At 45.3% G+C, this 18,557-nt stretch overlaps 1 protein-coding gene across 1 annotated transcript; it reads right to left on the bottom strand.

The window, feature by feature from the left end:
* Positions 1–1,001: 1,001 nt before the first annotated feature.
* Positions 1,002–4,637, bottom strand: LOC133723450 (glucan endo-1,3-beta-glucosidase 2-like). Its single transcript, XM_062150274.1, has 4 exons — positions 4,436–4,637; positions 1,679–2,932; positions 1,507–1,534; positions 1,002–1,287 (listed from the first exon to the last, which is right to left on the bottom strand). The coding sequence occupies exons 1-4, from the start codon at positions 4,491–4,493 to the stop codon at positions 1,137–1,139; spliced, it is 1,491 nt and encodes a 496-aa protein (XP_062006258.1). The 5' UTR covers positions 4,494–4,637; the 3' UTR covers positions 1,002–1,136.
* Positions 4,638–18,557: the final 13,920 nt, after the last annotated feature.

The raw sequence follows: 18,557 nt of genomic DNA on the forward strand, positions 1-18,557 counted from the left end.
GTATCCAAATTCTTGATATTTCCATAGTTTATTATGGTGTTATAGGATCATTATAAACACTCATGAATGAAAAAAAAAAAAAAAAATCGTGAAAGTGAAATTTTCCTAAAAACTCGTGTATAGCAAGGGGTTTTGGATCAACTATGGCCAAATTTGCAACGAGTGTCAAACTCAATTTCTTGGATATATGAGGCATATGAGGTTCATATAAGACATCTGAAACATCCGTCAATCATCAGGAATCAACTGAGTACCTCAAAGTGTAACAATTTGACCCTTCTAAATGGTTATTTTTCAACTTTTTAGAAAATGAGGTTATAAATCAATTTTTTTTTCTTTTTTGTGCGGATATATGGGGGGCCAAAACAAGCCCAGGAAAAAGAAACATAGTAATAGCTACTTCCGTAACTTCAGTAATTTCACACAAATCATCAAGAAGAGTATCAATGACTTTGTGGAGGACGTTGCAGCAGATAATGCACTCCCAAATTAGACTCCAGTCTCACTTTGGAAAGTATATCAGCAACCATATTAATTTCTCTAGACATGCCGGACTTCACAGGCAGAGAATTTTTTCTCTATAGATACAATAATAGCCTTCATAGGATGAAGACCATCAAGTCTTTGATTCAGGTTATAAATCAATTTGATGACTCAAAAGTTATTTTTCAAAATTTCTGTTATAATATTGCTAGCTTTATTAATAAAGTTTATCATTTCTTCTCAAAGTTATATGTCCTCAACCCTTGGTTGTTACAAAGTGACTTATGACATTAGATTTCTGCTAGGCAACCCTGTTGTTTCCTTGGTATATCTTAAGGTAAGCCAAATCATCACCAAACTTGGATGGTCTTACAAAAAAAAAATAAGATGAGTTTTGGGATTTATGTTCCCTTCGTTAAATTTTTTGCAATCTTTCGTTCATTACCAGAAATTTAGAAAAACAATAACTTCTAAAAGAATATAATTAAATAGTTGCACAGGCTTTGTTTTTTACAAAATTGACTGGCCAATCTTCTAAAACTACCTAATCCGCTAAGTTCTCAAACCCTTTTCTTCTCCAAGTGAAGGGAAAAACTGCCCCAGACCACCCATCTATCTCAAAATTCCTGAAAGTTCTCCACCATTATACTTGTCTACAAGAAAACTGCACAGCTGATGAGAACATGAATGAGTACTATGCTTGCAAAAGCATTGCTGTGAAAGTTGTAAGCACAAGAAGAATCTGCACTTGTGGAATTCAAAGATGGAGCTGTGATGTTGAACAAGGTTCCATTCTTGCCAAGACTGCATGCACCAAAGAATAAGAATCAAACAGCTAATGACTCATCTAGAGTAGATATGTACATAATAGTGGAATGCAGTATAGAAAAAAGGGAGTGAGTTTGGCAATCCACTTTACAACTTCTACTCCACTTTTGACTACATAAAAGTGAAGTGCAAGTGATAAAAATGATGTCAAAGTGGAGTGCCGAAATCATCAAAAAATTCATCAAGTTGACTTACCTTCCTGGAAATATACAGGAACCATGGCCTGCATAATGGAAACAAATGATTAAAAACATGCATGATCACAAGTAGGAGTCCAATAGAAAGATGGATATTTGATATTTATACTACAGTCAAATAGAATATAAAAAGTGAGAGCATGCTGCATGCTGTGAAGTTGAGATCTTACTTGGATCGGTAGTGGTGATTGCAGCCACTCCATTGAAGTCACATGCTGCAGGCGTCTTCCCCATCTGATGATAATAAGTGTCAAACGCATACGTTGCGTGTGAAATCACATTATCTGGTTCGTAGCAGGGTTCTCCCTGCAATAATGGTGAGCAATCCACCTTGCCAGGTCCACAAGCCCAATCTAGTGCAGCCTGAAGCATCTTTGTATCAGTGCCATCCTTTACTGTACAGAAAGTTTGATTTGTAGTATCATTTGCTAATACTGCTCCTGATCCCGTCAACCGTAATATGTAGATAGGTGTTCCATTTGCATCAAACAATCCCCAGTTCTTCTCTGAGACAGGCCCAGGTTTTGTATCCTCATTATAGAGTTCATAAATGAAAGTACTAACAGCAAGTCCAGGATGTTTGGGAGTTCCAGTCTTGTTCAACACGTGCCTTATTAAATTGCTGTTGTAAGTGTTTGCATTTTCTAATGTTGCGTCTGGCTCATTAGAATCACCTTTTGAGGGCCAGCCTGATTCTGTCACTACTACTGGAACATTGGTGAAGTTAAGAAAAGCCATGGCATAATATGCTGCATCAACCACAGCATCAAAAACATTAGAATAATGGAGAAGCGTATTGGAATCAACAGCTTCTTTGTTTGCCTGGAGAGGGTTGAGCAGTGCATAATCCAATGCAATAACACCATTTGATTGCATGTAGTCATAGTATGGATATACATTAAGCATCAGAAACGAGCCCGTGGACTGCAAGAAACTAAGCATGGGGACCAAAACTGGATTCAGTGAGCGGTTAAAGAAGGCTTGGGAAGGTGGGAATGAATCAAGGATTATAGAGGAAGAAAGAGGAGTAGAAACTTTGATTTGGCTGTCAAGATTGGATGCCACAAGGGCTGAGTGAATGTACTTGAGTGCACTGACGAGGATTTTTGCAGCATTTGGGAGGGTAGTAAGGACCTCTGAGCCAACAGATATGGCTGTGATGTTTGTAGCTGGGTAATGTGCTACTACATTCTGGGATACCCAATTAGCTGCAGTGGAATTAGATTGACCAATTCCAAGGATCTGATCATTAGGCACAGAAATAATGACTTTTATGCCTGTATTTGCAAGTGCCACAAGCATTGCACGATCTGCATCATATAACCGGACATGTCGAATTTGCTGGGCTTTTAAAAGCGCTACTACTTGAGTTGGGTGTGGCATTTCGGAGAGGGATGTTCCTATATTCACACCAATAAATACATCTGCAAGAATGAATTCACAGTGATTGTTACTTTTATATATTCCAAACATAAAACCAATTGTAAGTTTCAAGTAACAAACACATGAATATGAATGGAAGGATTTGATTGAGGACCTAAAGAGAATTGGATCATTGGATGCTTCAGTCTAAAGAGAATCTTGGTCATAACTGGAGATCTAGCTTTGAACCTCAAATGAACCAAGATATTTTTCTTTTTCCATAATTTTGTCTATATTGTTAGCTAAACTATAGAACATTATGACGGTGAAAACCTACTAAATTTCATAATGGTGGAGGGGATGGTAATGTCAAACAGGTTTATTTATCTTAGTAATACAACTTTTTGCAACAGAAAATGCAATTGCATACATCACAGATGCAACTAAAAGTAAAAAACAAAACAAACAGAAAACAGAAGTTGGAATTATTGATTCACTTCAGACCAAAAAATACTATAGCAAAAGTTAGAGAAGTTTAGCAGCAAAGAATCTGATAAAGAAGAAAAGTGGCACATTCTCAGAAGGAACTAACTTGTCTTGCAGAAAACACTCATATAAAATAAAAGGCACCTTCAATCAGTATGAAATTTCATTTATTATTACCAAGACAGAACTGTGGATACCATTGCTCACAAAAAACAAAATAAGTTTCACATGGGTGATCTAGAAAAAATAATTAATAATATTACTTAATACAATCGAACTATAAATTATAAAAACCCCTCATTATCACTACAATAGTATTATAAAAACCCCTCATTATCACTACAATAGTTTCCTATGGCTATCTTCTATACCCTGTATCGATTCCATTCAGTTTCTAAATAATTGTATTTGTTTCAATTTTGTTTTTCCTTTGTCCTAATAATAGCCATGAAGTGGTTTACCTTAAAAATTGAAGAGCCTTTGTAAAATAATAAACAGAAATTCATTAATTGGGTAGATTTTTTTTTAGCATTATTAAGAGACAACTAGGTTGAGGGTAGACTAATTAAACTAATGGAAGCAGAAAGCAGTCTTTAGGGAGCAGTAATATAATATTTTCATATCCTGTAGCTGAGTTACTGAATACAGCAATCCACAATTCCACATAGTTCAAAGCAGAAGTACCTTTATTCTGTAACCTTTGACCATTTTCCACTACTACCAAGGTAAAGGGTTAAAAATGATTACCCCTGAGCTGGAAGACAATGCGGTGATGCTATAATAGGAAAATTGCATAATATTTCTATATTAAAATTGGCATAATCTCATGTGCTCTCATATTGATTTGTATATACAAAGAATTACAGACATGTGATTTTGCAGATATAATATGTGTAGATCAATGCAAATTAAGTTGTGCAAGGATCTCTGTTGGAAGACTTTCTAGAGTAAAATCAGGAACAAGGTCACCAAGACTTGAAAGCATAATGCAAATCATCATCATAAACTAGAATCACACAAAGTGTACTAGAAGGATGAAAAATTGAAACTTGGAAAGAATAGTTGAACAAAGATCTAACCTTCATCAGCAGTAGCTACTGAAATAGCTAACAGTAAAAGCAGAAGCTTCAGAGCCATAGATTCAGACCCAGACAAGAAACCAATGAAAGAATCTGAAGCAGACCCAACAAGGAAGAGCTTGAGAGGGAAGAGAGACAGAAGAGTGGAAACCCAAATGAGAAGCAAAGTGAAGCAAAGAATGGAGTACTAAAGTTGCAGAGGAATATATACCCCAGCATCTGGAGGAGCCGAGAAGGGAAGAGAGAAGACAAAGGGACCCATCGATCACGTGGAAATAATAGAAGCAGAATCAAATCAAACGGCTAAGGGTAAAAATGAGGGAAAAGTGTTTGACAGTAATTAAGCATTAGCTTGGGTTGTGTTGTGTTGGTAGTCTCAACTTTGATGAAGAGCCCAAGGCTTTGGGTAGCGTTATTCTTTTGCTTTTTCAGCCGTTGTTGTCAGTTACCGATAAGACTGTTTGGTAAATTTTGTATTTATTACTCAAATTTGTCTGTTTGTTGTTGTGTGTTTATGATGAGGACCAGGCTGTAGGAAACAAACAAAGAAACAACAGTTGCAGCAGCGGGAACAGCGAAATGACCTTGCTCCCACCAACGGTCATATTTTCCGTCTTTTCCACACTTTCTTTTAATCATGAATGAGATAACACATCACTTCAATTACGTTAACAAGTTAGTTAATACATGCCGAGTAAGTATTTGGACTGAAGCAATAGCGAAAGTACGAAACTAGGATTTTTGAATGGGGTTGGCTAAAAAAATTACTTTTTAAAGGTTTTTTTTTTATCAAAAAAAACTTCATTAATAATGAACTGCTTACAACGAGTTATAGGGCAAAACTCTACAAGGCATACCAACATGGTAGCACTTACAAAGAAAGATCATACTAGACTTCACGAAATCTATACTGACATACTCGTGGAACCACAAAGGCCCCGACTCCAAACAAATTAACAGACTACTAACTCTTAACGCCTCTTTTGCCAAACGGTGAGCAACTTTGTTGCCATTGCGTTTCACAAAACGATTACTACTGTTTGAGCCCAAAAGTAATTTTGGCAAGATACTTTAGTGGGTTTAGCATAGCGGGCCGATACATGCGGCCCAAAAATAAGCCTACTCGGGTTTGGGTTACAGCTTCACCCATTCCGTGATCCACGAGGAAAACGAAACCTTATTGGAGTCGGGTAGCGGGGATTGAATAGGAAACTTCAATCAATATCCCTTCTATGACAAGGAACAGTCGAAACCCTAGGTATATATACCAGGTTTCAAGGACGAGTACGGGACGTCTCTCATATCAATCAATCCTAGCGATTACAAAGCCTCCCCAGAGCAAACCTTCAACCTTGTTGAAACCCGGTGACCGCCTGCCAGTCCTAGTCTCTCCAAGAGCCGACTGTCAGCATCACCAGATCAACCCGGCGACCGTACTTCCAGTCCCAGTCTCCCCAGGAGCCGACTGCGAGCGCAACCGCCACTGTTACTACCAGCGAAGCAAGGGTAACACACTCGCAACCCAGCGAAGCTAAAGTCACGCTTTAGCGCAACCCGTGCTTTCTCCAAACTTCCCAGTGATTGCTCTGCTTAGTCTACAATACTAAGTATCGATTCGGTGACGCGAAGAGATCACACCCAAAGTCCTTATCCGTAAGGCAGAAAGTCCTTTCTCGGAAGGCTAGAGAAGAACCTTGTGGCGAGGTTGGTGTTCTCCTCGTCTACAAACGCTTGAAGAAGAAGTCAGGTCAAGGGCCTACCCCGACGACTGCACCCCACGGTGCTGGCACGCCTGCGCACACGCTCAAAAGAGACAGTTTGCAAGCCAACTGGTTTTTGCGCCAAACATTTTGGCACGCCCAGTGGGACCAACTAGTGTCTCTTCGTGAACGTTAGCCATTGGGAAGTCAAGCAAAAACCCTTACCAAAAGGGCTACGCTAACTGCTCCAAGCATAAGACCTCCAGTTACAAACTGCATCCTCGCGCGAATTGTCGTGGTCTTTCTGAAGAACAAGTGACTCAAAGATTCTCTCTTCATCCCCAATTCTCCGATATGTCAACTGAACAGGGAGAGAGTCACCAGACCGCTGCTGAGGGTCAAACTGTCACTACTAATCAGGCCAGTGAGCCTGTCGCTACCGCTGTCTCCAATACAGTGGGGAGTGAAGAAGGAGAGGCTTTCGTTGCGAAGCCTATTCCAGAGGGAGCGACCCTCGAGGTCGCATGTGAGATCATCCTGGAAAATATTGAAAATCATCACAAGAAGATGGCAGCTGATCTTAAAAGGGAACACGCGAAAACAGATGAGATCATACGCGAAATCAACCAGCGTATTTCCCGACAAGCTGATGAAACTAAGCAACTAGTGTCACAAACTGAAAGTGCATTAAAGGATCATGCTACAAGCATCGCAGATGCCCAGAGCCGGCAGCAGAAAGGAATCATCGAGGCTCTTGCGAACCATACCAAGCAGACAGCGTCAGATATGGCAGGTCTTCGCAAAGATGGAGCGACTCTCACAACCGAGGTGGCCATGCAAAGGGCTGAGTTGAACCAAACCAGAGAAGTGTTGAATAAGACATTAGGGGATCCTAACGCTATCCTTGGTTCCCTTGGCCAACCATCTGGTTCGGGCAAATATGTGCCGCCAAATCAGCGAGAGAAGGTTAGCAGCAACACCGCTACGCCATCCGCAACTGTTGCTGCCACGCAAGTGAGAGGTAAAGAACAAGCCCTGGTTATTGGAAGCAGCAAAGAAAAGGGCACGCTGTCAGGTGGACAGGCCGCCAAACAGAAGCAGCAGGCATCAAAAGGCGTTGAAACTTCGTCCGACTCCGCCGTGTTCATTCAATACGACGGCGATGGGGCAGAGAACGTATATCAAGAGCTGCCAGGAAGCTATTATGGAATTGACCGGGCTGGTAACCCGGTCAAGATAACAGCTCTGGCAAAAGAGATGCTTATGCCAGCAGTGACTCTTCAACAACCAGCTATAACCCGCGTTGTACAGATAGGAGAAGGGGCAGCGGCTATAAACAAAGCAATACCTGTGCAGGCTGTTCACCATACGGTGGCGGCACCACCTCCTCCTCCTCCGGGTCCAGAATATGTGAGACGAGATGATCAGATTGGCTAACCCTAGGGCCCAGATGGATGGGGTCTATGAGGGACCTTTCCCGCCGCATATAATGCTCGCGCCTTTCCCTAGAGGTTATAAAAATATCATATTTTCTACTTTTTCAGGGGAAGACACCGAGAACGCAATAACTCACTTGGCCAGGTTCAAGGTGCAATGCGGCCAGTACCAGAATGATGACATTCTCAAGTGCAGGATCTTTGGCACTTCTCTTTCTGGAGCTGCCTTTAGGTGGTTTTTCAAACTCCGACCAGGAACAGTGGCAGATTGGCCCGCAATGGAAAAGCTCTTTCGAGAAACTTTTGGAGCCATTGAGCCTGAGGTGGATTTGGCTTTTCTCACTCAGATGGCCCAGCAACCTACTGAGTCCGCCGTCGCATACCTTCAGCGCTTCCAGATCCAGAAGGCCAAACTGAACGTGATCCTGCCTGAGAAAGAATTGATCAAGTTGGCAATCAAAGGGTTGGAGCCTCGCCAGCGAAAGAAGCAACATGGCAGCATGATCCAGTCAATGGGAGAGCTTATCACAGAAGTGGGCAGCTTTGAACATCTTCTTAGAGAAACTGATGCAAGAAAGAATGCGTCCAAAGGGACATATGTGCCAGGAAAGCATCGCACAGTTGCAGCCCTGCATTATCAGCCAGCTACCTATGACCCTTATTACCATCATCATGAAGAAGAGCTGGTGCAAGAAGAAGATGACGAAGAGGATAATGACATCGCTGCTTATGAGCTGACATGGAGGAAGAATCCAGCCTTGAAACAATTGAAAATCTCCAAGGAACCTGTCATGCAAGCTCAAATCAATGGCCTTCACTAAACCTGAATTCGCGACATATACATATGATGCCAATAAAGCGCATGAGATTCTAGATGAGATGATCGCCGCGAAGATGGTGAAGACCGACTTTGGACCTTTTCTGCGACCAGATCAGCTAAAAGGAAAGAAATACTGCAAATTTCACAACCTGTGGAATCATAATACAGCTGACTGTGTGAAGCTCAAAGATCAGATTCAGGTATGGCTTAATAATGGCAGTTTGCAGGTGGAAGCTCCAGTAACAGCCGCAGCGCTCGTTGACCTGAACCCTTTTCCTGACACTGGGATCAACATGGTCGATGTAAACTGGGCCAAGCAGCACCAAAGGAAACCAACCCTGGATTTGAGTACAAAGGGGAAAGGAGTCGAATCTGACAGTGATAAGGCCCCTATAAAGAAGAAGGCTGAACCAGCAGGCCAAGCTTCATCCGTGGTCCTATGCTCGCGATGCAAGGAAGAATGTGGCATCCAAGTGTCACACGAAGAAGTCGAGCAGACATTTCGTTTTGGTTCTCTCCCGCCCATCAAGTGGGCCTCGCCATCGCGAAACTATCAACCTGCCAGCCCAAGAGAAAAGGAGAAAGTGGAATCACCGCCATCTCCAAAAGATTCTAACCTGTTCAAGAAGCTGAGAGCGGCCGCGGTTGATCGGCCACAAGAGGAGAAGGCTACGCTCAAGCACAAAGACATTCTGACTAAGCCTTATATCCCACCTGCTTCCACCTCCGCCATCAAGGAAGGAAAATGGTACACCAGGGAGAAGGGGAAGGCAGTAGAGATAAGTCCTTCCAGGAAAAGAAAACTGCAGTGCAGGTTTGGGGCAGCCAAGCGCGCGCTAGAGGCTCTAGACCAGGGCCTGATCAAACCTTCGCAGTTGGTCAAATCACCTGAGTAGTATCAGAAAGAGATGGAGGCACTAGCTGCTAAACCATTAATAACTCCCCGCAGCTTCCAGAAGCAAGCGAGCTCAATGACAGGGGCATCAAAGCCTAGTGTTTTTTGCAGGATCACCAACGAAAGGAGACCTCCGCCAGCTCGAAAGGTGAGTTCGCCAACTAGACGACCACCTGTCAGACGCAAACTGTTTCATGAAGACCCAGCGGCCAAATCCTCAGTTTTTGAGAGACTGGGGGGCAAGGACAGGACGACCGATAGGTTACAGTGGAAACCTAAACAGGTCTAGAGTGTAGTAGTCATCCCTTCTGAGGTGAATGTAGCCAGGGAACCAAAGTCAAACTCTCCTAAGCGGGTTACCGGAATGCAAGAACATGAGCAATGTGAGGTAAAAGGTCTCACTGAAGAATCGCTGGTGGACCGGCTGGCTAAGCAGTTCAACACTGACACCCCTGTCAACGAACCCAAGTTGGACCTAGATGAGGGCATGGATGAAACAGTTATGACTGATACGTCCTGCAACATGGTTTACGTACTGCCCGCGAGGTATGCATTGCCCGTCGCCGCGCAGGATTGTGTGGAAGCTGAGGAAAGTAGTGCACAACCCTTGCACATTACGTCAGCAGTTACGGCACCTGTGGAAGAGGCTGTCTTTCTTGAAACAGAAGATGCTAACAGCAGCGAATTCTTCATGAGCTTTACCAGGCCAACACCTGCTATGGTCCAACACATGCGACCTTTATACATCACAGCAGAAGTTGGCGGTACCAAAGTTAGCAAGATCATGGTTGACACCGGAGCTGCCGTGAACGTCATCACTACCAGGACCATGCACTTGCTCGAGATCAAGAAAGAGAAAATCCAGTCTACATCCCTTACACTCAAGAACTTCGCGGGGACTGTGACAAAGACTTTAGGATTACTTTTCTTGCGCATCAAGGTTGGCCCTGCAGAGGGAGTTTATGCTTTCTTTGTGACAGATTGTTATGCAGCCTATAGCGCTATTCTGGGCAGAGACTGGATCCACCGGAGCTATTTTGTTCCGTCAACTCTCCATCAGGAACTCGTTATGTGGAACAAGGAAACATATAAGGCTGAGGTGATCAAAGCGGACCCTCGTCCATTCCCAGTGTCCGCGAATTACGTAGATGCCAGGTATTACTTGGAGCCTATTACTCCATTGCAGGTGAGTGGCATCGATAACAAGGGCCGCCCCACAGGGGTGACGGCCTCTGATTTGGCACAGTGGGGGCTCACGCTCGCAAAAGAAGGCCTGGAGAGGCCTGGCCACGCTGTGCCCAAACCCTTGAACGATTAATGGATTACGACCTTCCAGAGGAAGGGATAGAGGCCCTCCACTCGTTGTATGAACGACTATCATCATACTTAGTGGAAAGAGAGGCCTATGATCGAATCGCGACCTTAGAAACCGTCAATGAAGAACTCTCTGATCACGAACACGAAGATGAGGTCGAAATTCAGCTAGCTCCGGCAGCGCTGGACGATACACCCCCCAAGGTCAGAGACCCTACCGAGAAGGTCAATCTTGGAACAACAGCTGAGCCTATGGAAGTGGCTATCAGCGCTTACTTAGAGCCTAGCGAAAAGCAGAGGCTTATTGAGCTATTACTGGAGTTCAAAGACTGCTTTGCAGAGAAATATGAAGATATGCCCGGCCTGTCACAGGACTTGGTTTGCCATCAGCTGCCAACACTCCCTGACAAGAGGCCTGTAAAGCAAGAGCCGCGAAGAATGAATTCAGAAACTCAAGTCCTCGTCAAGGAGCAAGTCGAGAAAATGCATAAATCAGGCATTATCAGGGTGGCCAAATACAATCAGTGGCTCTCCAATATAGTGCCTGTTCGCAAGAAGAATGGTAGGATGAGGGTCTGCGTGGATTACAGAGACCTCAATCTCGCGACACCTAAAGATGTTTACCCCATGCTGGTGGCGGATATGTTGGTAAACGCCGTAGCAGGACATGAATTGCTGTCCTTTATGGATGGCACTGCAGGGTATCACCAAATTCCAGTCGCCGAGGAGGATAGACATAAAACTGCGTTCAGGTGCCCTGGATTCGCGGGCGTTTTTTAGTATGTGGTTATGCCTTTTGGGCTGAAGAATGCTGGGGCCACTTATCAGAGAGCCATGAACCTGATCTTCCACGATATCCTGGGAAAGATTTTGGAGGTTTACATCGATGATGTGGTGGTGAAGTCCAAGAAGAAAGGGGATCACATCACAGACCTCAGGAAAGTCTTCGAGCGCATGCGGCAACATAAACTTAAGATGAATCCCGCCAAATGCGTATTTGGAGTTCAAGCAGGAGATTTCCTGGGATTCATTGTCCATCAAAGGGGAATTGAGGTCTCTGAAGATAAAGCAAACGCAGTCATCAACGCTTCCCCTCCGCGAACGAAGAAGGAGCTACAACGCTTGCTGGGTAAAATTAACTTCCTGCGACGTTTTATTTCTAACTCTGCAGGTAAGATCCAACCCTTTTCTCCATTGCTGAAGTTGCAAGGACAGAAAGAGTTTGTCTGGGAATCTCCACATCAAGAGGCTTTCGACAAAATCAAGGCCTATTTGGCGAGCCCACCAGTACTTGTTCCTCCTCGCGCTGGATTCCCATTGAAGCTATATATTTCAGCAGCTGAGGCTTCCATTGGTAGCCTACTTGCCCAAGATGATGAGGGAGGTGTCGAGCATGCCATCTTTTACCTCAATCGGACACTTACGGATTGCGAGACAAGGTATACTCCTATGGAAAAGCTGTGTCTCACATTGTACTTCTCCGCGTGCAAGTTGCGACACTACATGTTATCCTTTACCACATGCATCATCGCTCAAACTGACCTAGTCAAGTACATGTTGTCGCGACCTATTCTGAGAGGACGCATTGGCAAGTGGGTACTGGCTCTATCCGAATTCGCGCTACAATACGTTCCACAGAAGGCAGTGAAGGGACAGGCTATTGCAGACTTTCTGGCCCATCACCCTATGTTGGATATTCCCCCAGTGAAAGAATTAGAGATAGCTACCGCTACCGCGATACGACCTGATTTGGCACGCATTCCAGAGTACGCCATGTGGTATCAAGCTACAATATCCTTACAGCCCTGGGTATTATTTTTTGATGGTTCCAGAACCGAAACATTAGCAGGGGCAGGGATTGTACTGGAAAATCCAGCAGGTGATCGTTTCTCTTATTCTTTCCAATTGGAGTTCAAGTGCACAAATAATCAAGCCGAGTATGAAGCCCTTATCATTGGATTAGAAGTATTATTGGAATTGGGCGTAAGGGACGTTCAGGTACGCGGTGATTCTCTGCTCGTGATCAGTCAGCTGCAAGAAAAGTACAGGTGTGCAAGCTGTCTGCTCATTCCCTATTTGGATCGCGCCATCGAGCTTCTGGATCAGTTTGATGACGCGGATTTGGAACACATACCTCGCGAACGCAATTTTGCGGCCAATGAGCTTGCTCAATTGGCTACAGGCATCACATTGAAATATAGAGTTCGCGAACGCATTCTGAAAGTCTAACGCCGCTCGTTGCCTTCGTGGCTTGCGCGGCTTGACCCGCCAGATGATCCGGTCGTCGCAATCCTGGAGCCTATTGATATCGATTGGCGCATTCCGTTGATCGATTACCTCAAGCAACCAGATCCTAAAACAGACAGGAAGACACGTTTTCTTGCCTTAAACTATTTCCTCAGGGGTGACGAGTTGCGACGACGAGGGGAAGATGGAATAGACTTCCGATGTGTCTATGGCCGCGAAGCAAAGCGCTTAATGCGCGAAGCCCATGCAGGAGTATGTGGTGCCCATCAAGCGGGCCCTAAGATGCGTTGGCTTATTCGCAGACATGGGTATTATTGGCCCAACATTTTGAAGGACTGTATCACGTTCGCGAAAGGCTGCCAAGAGTGCCAGGCACATAGTCCAGTGCAACACGTTCCCAACATTTCCATGCAGCCTATTATCAAGCCTTGGCCTGCACGAGGCTGGGCATTGGACTTGATTGGGATGATTCACCCTCATTCTTCTCTCCAACACAAGTTCATCATTGTGGCCACTGATTTCTTTACCAAATGGGTCGAAGCTGAGCCTTTGAAAGAGGCTTCAGGTGCCACTATTAGACAATTTATTTTTCAGAACATCATTTGCAGGTTTGGCATCCCTGAAGTGCTTGTCTCAGACAGGGGGGCAGCGTTCATGGGCGGTAAGGTAGAGAAGCTCGTCAACGACTTGGGCATCCAGTTTGTCCACAGTACATCATATTATGCTCAGTCCAACGGTCAAGCAGAGGCCAGTAACAAGATTATTATCACCATTATAAAGAAAATGCTTGCTGAAAACCCTCGCCTGTGGCACAATACATTGTATGAGACTCTTTGGGCCTATCGCACCTCTAAGAGGAACCCTACTGCTACAACACCCTACGCACTAATGTTCGGTCATGACGCAGTTTTACCCTTGGAACTCAACGTTCAATCCTTGCGGGTCCAGGATCAGCATCACTTGATCGGCGAAGATTATGTTCAAGCAATGTGGCAAGAGCATGAGGACTTGAGCGAGCAGCGCTTAGCGGCTTTGGATACTTTAGTGATGGAAAAACAGCGTATCGCTCGCGCCTATGATAAGAGGATGCGTGGCCGAAGTTACAAGGAAGGCGACCTTGTTTGGAAAGCAGTTCTGCCCTTTGGCGAGAAGTTGACCGGTCGCAGTAAATGGACTCCACGATGGGAAGGACCCTTTGTTGTTCACCGCATTCTGGAGCGCGGGGCTTTTCACCTCAAAGATTTGGACGGCGACATCCATCGCAAACCCATTAACGGGCGCTTCCTGAAGAAATATTACCCTAGTGTTTGGGAATATGAGGACCCTCCAGATCCTCCTTCTTCCCAGACTGGGGGACAACCATAGTCTTCCTCGGCTCCCATCATCCCTTCATATTCAGGCCTTTCCTGTGGCCTTTGTTTCCTGGATTTGCTTCGCCTACGAACACTAGGGGGGCAACACGCTATACATTTTATATGTAATGGCCTAGGCATGAGGCTTTATTTAACAGTTTATCGCGAATTCCTTGACAACATGTGTTGAGAATTATATGTAATGGCCTAAGCATGAGGCCTTATTTTATAACAGTTTTTTTTGTTTTTGAAATAAAACAATATTCAGAAACTCTTTCATTCATAAAGTGGCTTTGCAGCCAGAAGCATTACAAATCGAGATAATTACATTTGCGGTTTACAAGGCCAAAAGTGGCTTAATAATCATAAGAGTTATAGATCTGCTGAAAATTTCTGGATCTTGTGATCTTGTGGTGACAAAGGGGGTGGCTGAGCTTTGGTCATGAATACTCTCCCACTCTTCACCCACATGCTAAACTGCCTGATGTGAGTCACAACTGCTCTCATTTGTACTGGAAGCAGAAGGAAGGAAATAATCCATCCCAAACCTTCTAGTGGCTTACCATCCGGGATGGAGAAGGTCTCCCGAGAGAAAGCGACTCACAACCACATCTACCTCCTGGGGAAGGACAGAAGTCTGACAGTCTGCCCCCGGAGGTAGGCTGCGAAAGAAGAACAGCCAGCCTCGAGTGGCCTTCCTCCCTTCTTCCGCCTGCTCCACGCGAGAAATCTGAGGAGAGGGATCCCCTCAGAATCTGGTTCTGCCGCGTTAGGAGCGCCGCGTGTTCTTCAGCCTATTGGAAACCGGGGAATCCCATCCGGATTTCCAGAGACCAAAGACATGCGGATGGACCTGAGATTAGGCCATAAGACCTACCCAGGCATTGAGATTAAGCCATAAAACCTAAGGATTTGGGGTTGAGGCTGAGACCGTGAGGAGAAGATTTCAGAAACAAAAGAAAGAGAAGTAGGGTTTGTGAAACTATTACTGGCAAGGCCATATTTGCTTGAGTTTTTCTTCTCGAAGCACAGGTATTTATAGGACCAGTCTCTGTGGTCTTAACTGCGCGATGGGCAGTTGGAATATGTTCAACGCCATCAATATGAGTATCGGTGGAATTGAATGCAAAGATCTCGGAAATGAAGATAATTGAAAGCGCGTGGGAAGCGGGACAGTTTCCAAGGAGATAACCGCTTTGTTTCGAGATTATCTTTTCAAAACAGTTTCAAAAGCGATAAAAGCAAGTTAAATGCTAAATTGCCTAAAAAAACTTTGAGCATATATTTGGGCCAAGAAATGTGGGCTAAATATTTAAATTATTAATAATTATATTATTCGTACAAACATGGACCTGATATTGGAATATCAGAGGCCCAAAAGTCTTCGGCCTGCATGGGTCAAGCGAAGAAAGAGTTCGTCCAGGCGAAAACTAGCATCCGCGGCGGCTTGTGCGGCTTGTTGGGCAGCTACTCGGGCTTGGGCCAGTTCTTGGGACAGCACCTCGAAGGCAGCAAGGGGTTGTTCTAATTGAGGCTCCGCATGGGCGAGCCTAGCAGTGACATCAGTCAACCGGGCCTGAAGGGCCTGAATCTGGGACCTCAAATGGTTCCTCTCGAGCGTCAGATCCCTGATGAGGTCAGCTTGGTCACCCAAGAAACCCCGCGCATTGTCTGTTTGATGCGTAAGGGTCTGGTAGTGTACTTCGGTTTGCCTGGCTTGAGCGCTCGCGACCGCCCTCTCTTTGAGCCCTCGCGGGAGCTGCTGAAGCAGTTGGTCAACCTCTTGAAATTGATCTTCAGATACAGCACCCTCACGGAGAAGCACTCTCAGATACTCCAAAACTCTAGTAGGCGCACTAGGGATTAGAATATCAGGGCCCAAGAAGCGACGAAGACCTTCTCTGGCATCGTCTACGACCCCAGGTGGGGTCACTTCAAGCACGCGAGCTAACCGTTCTAAAGTGGACGGAGTAGGTTGCTCAGCGACAGGGGCCTCAAGGGGCTCCGCAACAGGTATTGCTTCCGGCGCTGGTTCAGGAAGTGCTCCTATTTCTTCGACTTCAATGACTTGGGGGGGCATGAGGAACAGATTCTTCACCAACCACATTGGGAACAGGTTCAGCAGGAACCTCATCCGCTATTTCTCCGACTACCGCTTCTACATTTGGACCCTAGAAAGAAACATCTTCAGAATGACCAAGTCAAGGGCAAAGATACAACTTTTTGTTGAAAAGAGGTACCTCTTCAGTTGATAGCTCGCGGGAATCCGCTGTTTGTATTGGGGCAGTCTCACCAGAGGTTGGACCCGAGTCAAGCATTGCTGCTTCCAGAAGGAGAAGTGGTTGCTCGCGGGGAATGTGGAGAAGCGTTGATCTTTCTTCAAATTCAGGCGAGCTGTCATCTATGACCTGCGCCGGAACTACAACCAACTGCATGTTACTTGCAGCATTGATTGCAGAGGAAGATTCACTATTGGTTTCTTGGGCAGGCGTGCCAGATGCACCCTCGCCGGCAGCAGAGGAGCCTTCCCCAACTTGCCTCGAAAGCCTGCGACGAACCTGAAGCAGAGAAAACGTTAACATACATGACAAACCAAAGTGTCAATGCTCACTTTAAAGAGGAATATTACCAGTCGATCAGCGACTGGTTCATCTTTTGCCCAAGGACCAGTCCGGAATTCAGCGCAGCTTCGTTTGCGTGCTAAAGCAGCAGCGATCTATCAAACAAAGCCAAATTAGAATCTGAGAAGGCTGCCAAATTATACGTGTTAAGAAGAGAATCCTTACAGTTTGAGGGTCATCATCATCAGAGGAAGAGTCCTCTACTTCAGGCTCGATCATTTTTGCTTTCTGTTTAGCGGCCGGAGAAGCACCCACGGCGCTATTGCTCGAGGACGGTGCGCGTCCCTGCTATGAACTTTGAGTTAAGAGTTTGAAGGTGAGAATGATCAAGGAAACAACGAATATGCCAAGGCAATTACCTCTGGAGGACGTTCGCGAATTACAATTCCAGCTTGAGCCAAGCGTGGGGCTCTCGCGGGTCGCGGAGCCGGTTCAGGTGGTGGAAGTCTTTCTTCATTTTCATGGAAGCGAGCAAGTTTTTCAGTATCAGCATCGTAAGGATATCTCAGTTCTTCGAAGATGGCCGCGAAGAGCTCATCATCTCTTTGCCTCCAGCAGTTAACAGAGACTTCCTTCCACCATTGATCATAATCTTCAGCGGTCCCATCCACGGGGACGATATTATTCGCCCAGGCAGGGAGATCGACTAGTGCAAGCATGCTTTGTGCGGGCGGAGGTCCAGTTAAGGGACCAATTCTGCGCCAAGAGGTGTTGTAATTCCAGGCATCGTAGAGGGGGAATGGCACCAATTGGATAAGACCAAACTGGCGAGCAAAATGGTTGGGAGCATAAAGCTCATAGGTGAGCTCGTCAACAGCAAGCCTAATGTCTAAACAAGAGATCGTGCGGCGAAAAGCCAAGCGCGCGCGATCGCTATAACCAGGTGCCCCAGGAAGGAACCCATTTTCAAGAGGAGCGGGGAATCTCCTATTAAGTATTAAATCGCAGTAGGGCATTTCATGCAGGAGGTACAAGTATGAGAAGCACTCAGAATATGGTGGAGATATGTACCTCGCCTCGCGACAAAACCATTGACCAAGAAGGGCATCAGTTTGTGGTAGCAGAGGAATGTCGTCGCGGCGGAAGAATGGAAAGTAGGTTTGAATCCAGAAGTCAAGAATCCAAAAGGGGCCAGAAATGCTAGTCTCGAAGGGATGCATTGTGGCCTGGTATAAAGTGCGGTAGAGGGCACCCAGCACTGGTTGTCCTAATCCCACGCGGCGACCGTTGTAGAGGGCCGTTGCTAAAAGAGTCCAAGCGCCAGTGGGCTTACAAGCAGAAGTACAGAAAATGAACTTGCAGAGCCAATACTCCAAAAAAGCAATACCACCAGTCGCGTTGCGCTCCTTGAGATAGTGGGTCACCCATCGCGGATAGGAGCCGCTATGAGCGCTGCGACCAGTTTGGGCCATGGTTGCTGTGAAGGCATCGGAATCGAATTGGCCATACAGGTAGGGCTCGCCATCGATGGGCAATCCAGTAATGGTGAGGATATCCAATAATGTTATGCTCATTTGGCCAAATCGAAAATCAAAAGTATTGGTAGCAGTATGCCAGAAGTAAAGGAAGGCAGCGAGTGGTGAACGACTCCCACCGCGAGGAAGGCGAAAGCATAAATCGATAGTGTGGGTAATACCTGCCATGTTCCAGCGAGCCAAATCTCGTGCTCTTACTTCACGATACCAGGAAAGCTCATCTGGGCTAATTGAAGATGGCCAATGTCCTATTTTTGCTCGA

The sequence above is a fragment of the Rosa rugosa genome, chromosome 7 (genome assembly GCF_958449725.1).
Source record: "Rosa rugosa chromosome 7, drRosRugo1.1, whole genome shotgun sequence".
Classification (NCBI taxonomy): domain Eukaryota; kingdom Viridiplantae; phylum Streptophyta; class Magnoliopsida; order Rosales; family Rosaceae; genus Rosa; species Rosa rugosa.

Excerpts from the sequence above, each read along its gene's own strand:
- LOC133723450 (XM_062150274.1), bottom strand. The coding sequence starts at position 4,493 with ATGGCTCTGAAGCTTCTGCTTTTACTGTTAGCTATTTCAGTAGCTACT. Across the intron at positions 1,535-1,678 it reads AATCACCACTACCGATCCAA|GCCATGGTTCCTGTATATTT; the intron begins GTAAGATCTCAA and ends TCCATTATGCAG. Across the intron at positions 1,288-1,506 it reads TCCTGTATATTTCCAGGAAG|TCTTGGCAAGAATGGAACCT; the intron begins GTAAGTCAACTT and ends TGGTGCATGCAG.